Below are 11445 nucleotides of genomic sequence, written 5' to 3'. Positions count from 1 at the left end.
GGCGAACTCCCATGAACCCTGGAGCACCTGGTGGAAAGTACAGAGCTGGTCCAGTCTTCCACGACTGGGACCAAAACCACATTGTTCCTCTTGGACCCGAGGTTCGACTAACGGCCGGATCCTCCTCTCCAGTACCCTGGAATAGACCTTCCTGGGGAGGCTGAGGAGTCTGAACCCCCTGTAAGTTGGAACACACCCTCACACAGACCATCCCGGTCTGTCAGTCCAGGGGTACTGTCCCCGACCATCCTGGTCTGTCAGTCCAGAGGTACTGTCCCCGACCGCCACACAATGCTGCAGAGACGTGTCAGCTCATATGGTCCAATATTCAAATGGATGAAAATCAAAGAAGAGTTGGATCTGGGGCAATAAACTTTAGAATACAACATTCTTGGACCAATGAGATGGTGTGAAAGTGTTGAAAAGCTGCATAATATGAGCCCTTAAACACATGGAGCACGTTACATACACAGAAAACCTGACACACAACCAAAACCACACACATATGTGCCCCCCCCCCCCCCCCCCCCCCAACACATCATAGGCACATGAAGACACAAACTACAGACAGACTGAATTAACGTCAATCAAACGCAGAGATAAACCACCACACAACAATCTCAATGGAAATAGACACATATCCCCCACAATGAGTCTCATGATTCCACAAAACCTGGAGAAAACGCTGCAGAGACACAAACGGACTGGACAGTCGGGTCAGTCGAGTGTTGATGTGACGTGACGAGGAAACAGGTTGTTTACGATGACGTTGAGCGCAGTCTGCAGCAGTGAGACGTGTGACTGTTGTTTATGACCTCACGCTGCTGCCATGAGCTGACGGAGGACCTGACGGAGGACCTGACGGAGGACCTGATGGAGGATGTGATGGAGGATGTGATTGGAGATGATCTGGTTTGTGTTCGTCAATGTCAGTGTGGAGTTTCCCAATAACATCAAGACAGACTGGAGCTTTGTTAAAATATATATATATATAAAAAAAAAAAAAAAAGACTGTTCCTTTAAGCTTGGCTCAGCTCTGCAGCACCTCCGTGTCTCTCCTCAGTGACCTTCCTCCTTCCTCCTTCTCCTCCTCCTCTCCTCCTCCTCCTCCTCCCCCCGCAGAAGGAGACACAGAAGCCGGACAGACACGTACCTGATGCGGCCGCAGCTCCTTTCCGCTCTGCAGGGAGCCTCCTTGTCCTCCTGCTGCTTCTGTCCCAGATCTTCTCCACCGCTCCTCCTCTGCTCCTCTCGTGATGCAGAGTGACGTCAACGTCACTGCACGCTGCAGGCACGCACGCGCGCGCGCGCGTGACGTCAACAGCAAAGCAACCACAAAGACAAAAAAAAACACGGAAACAACGGAAATAAGTATATTAAAAAAAAATACAAGGAAGAAAGAACATTACATCCAGGGAAAAGAATAGCTTTTTTTTTTTTTTTTTTAAACTAAAGTCTAAAACGTGGCCAAAGATGACAACAAACTCCAAATAAAACATTCAAACAATATATATTATATTATATATTATATTATATATACATATATATATATGTGTGTGTGTGTGTGTGTGTGTGTGTGTGTGTGTGTACACACACTCACACACTCACACACACACACGGACTAAAAGACACAAAAGGTCAAAAGAAAAAACTTGCAAAACAAAAATAATGTTACAAATGTTACAAAAGTTGCTGTTTTTTTGGTTTGTTTTCTTTTAAACCCCCAGCAAAATGGTAAGAGATTAATAAAACAAACACGGACTGCCGCAAACTCCAAGGAGCTGTCTTTTCTCAGTGGTTGCTATGGCAACACAATCCATGAAGGAGGAGACTTTTAAGAAAATACTTTAAAAAAAACAACCTACAACACATGGTTAGTTGCCCCGTTAGTTGACGTCGCCGTCAAAGTTAACTGTGAGGTGGTCGGCGTCCCTGTAAATGCAATTTTTACCACAATCAAATTGATTTTGATCAATATGAACATTAAACTGTGCACCTGAGTGTGTGACTCGATCCCTTTCGATCAAACTTTCGGCAAACTTTCGATCCCCACTGTATCAAAAAATGAAAACATGTCAAAAACATCCAAATACTGCCGCAATACGATGAGTCTTGTTAGAGCTCCGTGTGTAACAACGACCTGAATTGTTATAAAATATATAGTGATAAAACTGATAATACTGATGATTGGAGAAATGGATTCCAGATGATAGAGGAGAGAATACTTTTTATCTTGTCTGTAAAACTACCATAAAACATGACAAACAACGCTGCAAAGCCATCAAACAAATTGTAAATATTAAAAAAACAAAAAAACAAAACATTGATTAAAAAAAGGGAAAAGTTTTCCAAAGAGCAACAGGAACAACACTTCGATCTCAATGATGTTGCCATGTTTTTTTTTTGTTGACATTTCACTGTATTTTATATTTTGCATCAGAAAGTTTCATCAAAAGTGTTTTTTTTGTTGAGATAATAGTTAGTTTAGATAAGGATTGCTTGTTTTTGATTTTTTTTTTTTTGCAAAAACATCACGTGTACTCTCTGCCACAACAAACAAAAACATGTTATATCTAAGTTTAAAGGTTTTTATGGTTCCATTTTACCAAGATGAGGGGCTGTATGTGGCCCCTGAACTAAAACACATTTGACACCCTTACATTAAAGTATTTTCACTCTGATGAGAAATAGGGGTTTGCAAGGAAACCAATACAATGGCGCCATCTAGAGGTAGAAATTGGGACAGCCATAAAACTGCGGCAGGAAGAACAATAAATATTGTTCAAGTTTAAAGGAATGAAATTGAATATTAATAGCAAACCGTTCCAGAGATAAACCACGGGTAAGACCTATAATTATACCTATAATACCCACATGGAACCAGCATAGCAAACTATTCCTTCTAAACAACTTTAATAACAAAACCAATGGTATAACTACAATTATAGTAATAATAACCTTAAACTGTCTGGAGTTCGTCAAATCTATTGACTCGCAAATGAAGCAGGAATACGTTTTTCTCCAACAAATCGATGAAAAGAGAATATCGCTATTTATTTGCAGTTGTTCGAGAGGAAAATTCGCGAATCTGCTGATGGGAACAAAATAGTAATAAAATTGATGGTCGAATGTTTTTAGTCGAGCTTTAATCATTATTAACATTATTTTAATATACAGACTCGAAGCTATTATTTGTTGTCTTATTTGTTTTTGCTTGTTTATTTATTTGGCATCGGTCTGTGGTGAATCTGCGGCTGCGGAACGTGTCAGCGTATCAGCGACGCTCCGCTTCGGAGTGAGACCGCAGAGGTCGCGTGTTTCCCGGCGTGAAGCAGGTGAGTCTGGCCGCTCTCTCCCGCTACAACCTACGAACAACCGGAGGAACCGCGTCACCCTCTTAGAACCCCAGACTCTTAGTAATAATAACGTTAAAACGTTCACGGCTTCCTCTCTGGTTCCGTTCCGGGGGATGTCTTTTTACATAGTCGTACATTTTTAAACACAATGGTGGGATTGTGGATCAATATACAGGTACAGGAAACTCCTGGACACAGTTTTGGTGACTGTACATCCATGTGAAGTGAGTTTAAATCTGCATATCAACCTTTTATTCTCCCAGAGCGTCGCTATTTGATAACATTACAGCGTTTGTTACGACACTCGGAGGTACGGAAGCCCAAACCGGCCAAGTTAGTGAAAAGGCGAAACTGTAGAAGAAATAATAGTTTAGAATCAGTAAAGCGGTTTTTTCAATTCTATTAATGACATGAATGATATAAATACCATGGAAATGGAACCTTTTGACACACGTTGGTCTTCAACCTCAACATACTGAAACTTTTATTTACTTATTTCAGCCGTTTAGAACTTTTAACATTGAAATTGATACAAACTCCAGTGATCATGTAGTTTTTCCTCGTGGAACTCAACCTGACTTTGCTCCCTGTCTTACAGCAGGACGTCGGTGGGTGGAGATGTTGCTGCTGCGGTGCATTATGGGTGATCTCCGAGGAGGAGGAGGAGGAGGACGCCTCCTGAGGGGCCTCCACAGGATGCCCGTGTCCTCAGAGGCGAGGCAGGTCGCGCCGAGCGGACCCCGCCCTCAGAGGCCCCACGCCCGGCTCCTGTCCGCCGCCCGGGGCCCGTCAGGAGCCGGGCTGAAGCTGCGGGCGCGTGTGCTGGTCACGCTGCTGATCGGCGGCGGAATCCTCGGCGCCTGGTGGTTCGTCGACGCGGAGAAGCGGCAGAAGCTGCGGCAGCAGCGCGTGGAGCAGCTGCGGCAGGTGGCGCTGGGTCAGGGCACCTTCAGCCTGCTGGACCACCGGGGGCGGCGGCGCACCAAGCGGGACTTCGCCGGCCGCTGGGTGCTGCTGTACTTCGGCTTCACGCACTGCCCGGACATCTGCCCCGACGAGCTGGACAAGATGAGCGCCGTGGTGTCGGCGCTGGACGCCGACGCCTCGCTGCCGCCGGTGCAGCCGCTCTTCATCACCGTGGACCCGGAGAGGGACGACGTGGCGTCGCTCGCCCGCTACGTCCAGGACTTCCACCCCCGCCTCGTGGGGCTGACGGGGACGCCCGAGGAGGTGAAGCACGCGGGGCGGGACTACCGGGTGTACGCCAGCCCCGGGCCCAAGGACGAGGACGGGGACTACATCGTGGATCACACCATCCTCATCTACCTGGTCAGTCCCGACGGACTCTTCCTGGACTATTACAACCGCATGAAGAGCCAGGAGCAGATCGTGGCGAGCGTCCGGAACCACATGAAGAACCATGTCGCACTGGGAACCACGACCACGTCAGGAACTGGTTCAGACTGAAAGACATCTTTTTTTTGTTTCTTCTGCGAAATGAATTGTTAAATAAATTTAACTACCTGAAACTGTTCACTTTTCTTTTAGTTTGCTGCTTTTCACCAACCGATGTTTAGTTTTTCACTTGAAAAGACATTTGCACCGTCTGAAGCAGGGTGTGAACCTGCAGAATCCTCTAACGTCATATGGCAGCAGCGCTGCACTGGAAGTGATAGAAAATAAGATTCCCAACTAAAATGAAAATAAAAGTTCACGTGTTGAAGTAGCAGCAGTGGAAACATCTTCAGTTCTTACAAATGGCTTCATGTTCTCGAAACTCTTCGGCTTGAATCACATGGAACACAGTATTTTTAAACTTTTTTATTAAAGTGTCATGTTTCTACAGTTGCCAGGTAACAGTGGACTGGTGACATGGAGTTCTGGAAGTTAGAGGGCGACACAGAGCTGTAAGTGTCGGAGGGCTTTTTATTCAAATAACTTGTTTTCCCTCCTGATTATTTAGATTACTACACGTTTCCCAACAAAACAAACCTCAGAGAAATTTTTTTGGCCATTCTGAGCAAACCCATGAGAGAAGCACGAGTCAGCAAAGCTGTAAAGGATTTGAAGTTGTTCCTCAGCAGTTGATATGAACACGACGTTGAGGAGGGTTCTGATCAGGAAGTCGACAGAGCTTTGAATCTGTCCGTCGCTCTTAATGTGCTCAGTAGAGTCAGACCCATCGAGTCCAAACTGTCCTCCAGGCCGGCGGCGCTGTCGATCTCCACCGTGTAATCGTTGGCCTACACACAAAACACACACACACACGCACACACACAAAGAAGAGCTCGATTCAACATCTGATGAAAGAAACTGAAAATGATCCTCCAGGCCACAGGGGGGCGCCGTCCCAGCACACAGTGCTGATTTAACAAATCGTATAAAGTTAAATTGAAAGGCGAACTGTCTGTGTGTGTGTGTGTGTGTGTGTGTGTTCCCCCACCAGCTGCAGTGAGGCCAGCAGGTACTTGCAGGCCTCGAAGTTGTCCAGGTCGTGAACGATGGAGGAAAACCTCCTGCGTTGACCGACGCCGCTCAGCGAGTCCACGATCCGTCGACCGTACTCGTGGATGTCGAACACTGGTTGCTGCTCCTGGGAAGAAAAAAACACACACACACACACACACACACACACACACACACACACACACACACACACACACACACACACACACACACACACACACACACACACACACACACACACACACACACACACACACACACACACACACACGGCGGTGATGGTGAGGGTAAGCCCCGCCCCCCCTCAGGTGTACCCCAGTCCGAAGTGGTCCTCACCTGCAGGTCCAGCTTCGGCCGGATCTCGTCCTCCCATTCCTTGACCCGTCGGGTCAGAGACGTCTCCTGGGTGTAGCCGCGACTGTTGACGACCAGCTGCTCCTGAACGCAACGCAGAGGAGAGGACCAATCAGAACCGTCGGGTTGAGATCAGGTGGCTTTTCGAGAACTTTAGGACCCGGGCGGGGGTCTGTGGGGGGAAAAAACCACGTCTCGTCTGGTGTCCACTCACGACTCTCAGCTTCACCAGGTCTTCGTACGTCAGCTCGTCTCGGCGAGGCTCTGCAGAGAAACGACAGTCAGGACGTCTCCCCCGCCGTCGGTTTCCTCCTCGCGCTCTCTGCCACCAGGTGAGTCCTTACCTGCGGAGGCGAAGTCGTTTCCTCCGGGGAACTCTGCGGCGGCGTCGTCGTCGTCTGGGAAACCCTCGTCCTCCGCGTCGTCGTCGTCTCCGCCTTTGAAGGTCACAGCATTAAACGACGAGCACCGGAACTCAAGATTTTCTCGGACACGTATGTAAATATATATTTGTTACCCAGCAGGTGGTCGTGTTCGCCCTCCACAGGCTCCTCCCCCTCCCGGTGTGGCCCCGCCCCCTCAGGCTGCAGGAGGGTCCTCCTCAGCTCCTCCTCGGAGATCGCCACCCCCTGGCAGAGAGGGAGGGTCAGACTGAAGGATTCGGACTCTGGAGCTTCGACTGGATCACAGAAACGTCAGAAGTGGTGGAGAACAGGAACTTTCCAGAAACACCGTGAAAAGAGTCTTACGGTCTTCCTGTAGATCCTCCGGTGATTCCTCATCCTGTCCTTCAGCGTGCTCACGTACATGTAGTTCAGGTCTGAAACGGCACCGAGGAGTAAACGTCTTCATGTTATTCTCACTGAATAAAAACATATCCAGTCGACAGAATCATCAATCTCACTTATCGTCTCATCTACGACTCCTAAAGACACACGGGAAGGAAAACAAGAGGCCCAGAATGGAGCCCTGAGGAACCCCACCTCACTACTTGTTTATCCGTCCCACCGCAGTTCAGGAGAAAAACTCACAAATAATTGTATTTCTGTTCTGGATGACTAATTGTAGACTTTTTTTTTTTTTTTTTTTAAAGTAGAGATTACTTTCTGAATTAAACATTATTAAGCACGAAAATCGATTATTCTTTATAAGGCATTTAAATTGATGGTTTTTTGGAGAAACATTTATATTCCAAGCTGAATTATTTCCTGGATGGAAGGATTATTTGCAGATAAATTGACTTTTTATTTTTTGGATTAACAGATGCTCCATAAATCAATATTTCCTGGTTCAATTATTTCCTGCTCTGATCTCCTTTATTACTTTCTGCATGAACAGATTATTCCTTTTCCCCCAGGGACTGAGAGGCATAAAAAAAAAAAAAAGAAGTTCCACATTCGTTTGACCAAAATGAGATAAACGTGTACAAAAAAAAAAATCTAGTTTTATTTTGAAAGCAGATTTGGGACTAATTGATTTCAGTGCGTGAGTTTACCTGTGAACGTGGGCCCATTTTTCAACTTCTGCTCGTGTGGATTGACTGAAACAAACAGAACATGTCCACGGTTAGAAGAAGCTCAGGGGGTGGAGGTGGGGGGGGTCAAACAGCGGCCCGCGGCCCCTTACAGGTCCCCGTGAACCAGGTCCTGAAGTCCTGCACGGCGGCTCGTCTCCGCTTCCTCTTTCCACCGTCGTCCAGCCCGTCAGGAACCTTGTAGCATTTTTCTGAAGAGGAAACAAAACGTCGGAATTGAGCAAGACGCCGCCGCCGCTCCGGGTCCTCCGGGAGTAATCGGATTACCTGACTTAAAGGGGCGTTCCTCGGTGACGGCGTATGGGTCGTGGAACGACCAGACGTTCACCTGGAACACAAAGCACAACAGAAGAGATCATTTACAAATCAAATTATCCTCGTGTGACAATAAAGAAGGAATTCCTGCTATAGAGGGAAGAAGAGCTGCTGATGAAGACGACTTGTACGTACGGCGGGTGGCGTTTGGGCGTCTGGTCTCCGTTTGTCCGCCTCCACCTGCCGTCGCTCTCGAAGCATCCGGCCGTCGCCCCGAGCCTGAAACGCAACGACTCGGATTTGATCGAAACTCGCGGGAAGAGACCCGAGCTTTGTTGGATCGGTCGAACCTGCTGCCGCTCCACGTGCTCCTCCACCTCCATGGGGTTCTCCTCCAGGGGGGCGAAGCCGTCTGCGGCGTCGTCTCCTCCGTCAACTTCAACTTCTAGTGAAAAAAAACCCAAGAAGTTAACAGTGAAGTGGCAGTGAGCCGGGGACAGTGAGGCGTGGATAAATGAAATATGAACACGGTGACAGATCAATGGCCGCGGCGGCAGCAAGAAATCACAGGGACAAAGTTAAAGCGAAGCGGCTGCAGTGGCAGTTAAATGGTGACGGTAAAGATGGAGTGACAAAAGAGTGGTATAAAGGTGAGAGGAAAGTGGAATCGGGATGGTAATGTGACAAGTTGAGGCAATAGAGCGACGGTAAAGATGGTAAAAGTTACAAAACGGAAAGGAGCAGAAGAACCTTGAAGCTGCTGCAGAAACTCGTCACTTCCGGGAAGGTGGAGATGAAGAGGATGAAGAGGATGAAGAGGCTGGCCGGCGGAGGCGGCCGGCTGGATCGTGAGCAGGATGAGGTCGTCGCGCGGGACGAACAGGTTGATCCTGAAGTCCTTCTGACTGCAGGCGATCTCCCCCTTCGCGCTGAGACAGCGGGGGGGGGGGGGGGGGGGGGGGGGGACAGTGTTTCGTCAGTGGACGGGCCCCGTCGGGAGCCGAGCCGCCGAGGAAGACTCACCTGATGAGCGGCAGCTTGTGTTTCTCGTGAGTCTCGGGAGGGATCAGACTCTCGGGGGGAAGAGGAATCACACTGATAGTCTGAAAACACAAACACACACACACACGATATAGATCAGAGTGAAGTGGACTCAGGCTCACGGAGAGACAAACTCACTGTGCTGCAATCGGACGTCCGGCTGTTTTTTGACACTTCCATCTCCAACGCAGTGAACTGAAGGAGACAAACAGACGAAGACTCAGCAGGAGAAGCTCAGATGGACGAACGTTTACGGCAGGAGAGTGAAGGACGGGAGCACCTCGGCCATGTCGTCTGCGTCGTGGCTCTCCCTCCCGTCGGCGTCCTTATCGGTCTCGGCCGCGGCTTGTTTGTTCCGTCTGCGAGCAGAAGAAGAAGAAGAAGAAGAAGAAGAAGGAGAAGAAGGAGGAGGAAGAGCAAGAGAGGAGGAGGAGGAGGAGAAGAAGAAGGAGAAGGAGAAGGAGGAGGAGGAGAAGAAGAAGAGGCAGAAGGAAAAGGAGGAGGAACAGGAAGAGGAAGAGGAAGAGGAAGAGGAAGAGAAGAAGAAGGAGGAAGAGAAGAAGAAGAAGGAGGAAGAGGAGAAGAAGAAGAAGAAGGAGAAGGAGGAGGAGGAGAAGGAGAAGGAGAAGGAGAGGGAGAAGGAGAAGGAGGAGGAACAGGAAGAGGAAGAGGAAGAAGAAGTAGAAGAAGAAGCTCAGAACAAAGTCATGCCTGCTGCGAGTGGAACGATGTGCGGCGCCCTACTTTTTGCTCCTGTCGTTGATGTACTCCAGCGTCTGATAGACCAGGCTGTGCAGCAGCTCCACCTGAAACACAGCGACGCCGTCACCCCGTCGGACGAGCCCAAGTGTCGTCGACACGCCGAACGCCGAACCCACTCACCTTCTTGCTGTAGATGCAGGTGGAGCCCTGAATGAGCAGGGCGGCTTCTGCAAAGTTCAGTCGGATCTGACCGCCGTCGAAGGTGATGCACATCTCGTCCAGCTGCGCACAGATAAGGAGAAGGCGGGAGGATTTATCTCCTTACGAGCGGAATGAGTTGTGCAGCTGATCTGAAATGATCTCGATCCCTGGGTTTGAACGACCTGCCGGTTTTGTTTTCTCACCTCCTCTAAGTAGTCGTTGAGCTCGGACGCCACGTCGATCTCCCAGTTCTTGGTGAGATCTCGGATTGGCTGCAGCAGGTGAGCAAACCTGCTCTCTGTGGACTCCATCATCACCACCACCACCGCCGCTGACCTGACTGGACATCGGTCAGGAACATTTACCATGATCACACACACACACAGTTTCTACCCCCCAAAAAGTTCCCACTTCCCATTGGAGACAAGCGTTAGAACGCAATCCAGGTTAAAATGTCCCACGTGGGAGACTTCACCGCAAATTTTGTGAAAAAACTGGCTTCATGCAGAAAAAAATAAATAAAATTTGATGTTATTGTTGCAAAACATCTGTTTTAGGTTGGTTTGAGACACTGAGGTGGATAAAGAAGTGAAAGATGGATGGATTAATGCAGCTGGTGCCCTATAAGCCGATGGCAGCAGTTAATCAAAGTTGGATCATGTTGACAAGAAACAGATATGTGAAAATAAGTGGCAGTGGGAATAAATAAATACAAACATACACTGAAGACAAGTGAAACACACAAATAAACGATCATCATTAGATAAAGTGTATCCCTGTATTAAGTAGAAAAGTCTAAATACATTTTACATGAGTTATATCATATCTTATATCATAAAGTTTTGTGCCACTTTGAACTTTATAGTTCAATCGGGTTGTTTCTCTGAATTTACACAATAATGACGCCAAAGTTGTGGAAAATTACACATCATGGTTGTAATGATGAGGCCGAATGACAACAGAACGTCACGTGAACTCGTTATGACTTTAAACTAAAATCCAACAGAATAAAAACAACTTGAAATGGAAGGTTTGAGTTAGAAGTGTCAGATCTCTGAACGCACCCTGGTTCAACCTCTCTGCACACCGAGGTGTTGGAAGGCGGCGGCGAAGGTTTAAAAACAGAATTATTGGAACACTTTGATAGCGTTCATCTTGTAAATGTGCCGTTTCACAACAAAATACACACGTCAACCGGAGGAGCGGCCGGTTTGATAATGAAATAACGCCCGAAAGGCATAAACTCACCGGGAGACAGGACCTTAGCTGTTTGTAGCTGTTAGCAAAACAGTCGAAACTCGCGCGCTAATTTCTTCTTCGCTGCTTGTTATCCCGCTTCCTCATTCCCACTTCCGCCGCTGCTGACCCCTGTCGGTCTCTGGGTGGCGCGCACCATAATGACCGCGAGGTGGCAGCGTTGCATTTTAGTAGTAAAATAAAATAAAATAAAATAAAATAAAATAAAATAAAATAGGAAAGGAAAGACAATGTAAATGTAAATAAATAAATTGCAATATTAAATTCACCAGGAGTTGA

General features: G+C 47.8%; 2 protein-coding genes across 2 annotated transcripts; one reads left to right on the top strand and one right to left on the bottom strand.

The window, feature by feature from the left end:
• Positions 1–649: 649 nt before the first annotated feature.
• On the top strand, positions 650–4845 carry sco2 (synthesis of cytochrome C oxidase 2; the record flags this gene model as incomplete). The annotated part of the gene is made up of 4 exons (XM_080518565.1): positions 650–733; positions 835–928; positions 3279–3335; positions 3955–4845. 4 exons carry the CDS (start codon positions 650–652, stop codon positions 4821–4823), a joined length of 1104 nt encoding a protein of 367 aa, XP_080374691.1. The 3' UTR covers positions 4824–4845.
• Positions 4846–5473: 628 nt separating this feature from the next.
• ncaph2 (non-SMC condensin II complex, subunit H2) lies at positions 5474–10224 on the bottom strand (the record flags this gene model as incomplete). Its single annotated transcript, XM_080518564.1, is given in 20 exon segments — positions 5474–5599; positions 5800–5949; positions 6159–6260; positions 6391–6440; positions 6521–6613; positions 6694–6855; positions 6926–6996; positions 7672–7716; positions 7803–7825; positions 7828–7901; positions 7978–8038; positions 8161–8244; positions 8316–8410; positions 8716–8894; positions 8989–9068; positions 9145–9201; positions 9287–9365; positions 9751–9812; positions 9889–9990; positions 10113–10224. Coding segments are annotated over 20 exon segments (1806 nt in total). The 5' UTR covers position 10224.
• Positions 10225–11445: the final 1221 nt, after the last annotated feature.

This window comes from Blennius ocellaris, assembly GCF_963422515.1.
Source record: "Blennius ocellaris genome assembly, chromosome: 22".
Taxonomy (NCBI): Eukaryota; Metazoa; Chordata; class Actinopteri; order Blenniiformes; family Blenniidae; genus Blennius; species Blennius ocellaris.
Note: the sequence above shows the minus strand (reverse complement) of the source record. Positions and strands in the feature narration are given on the sequence as shown.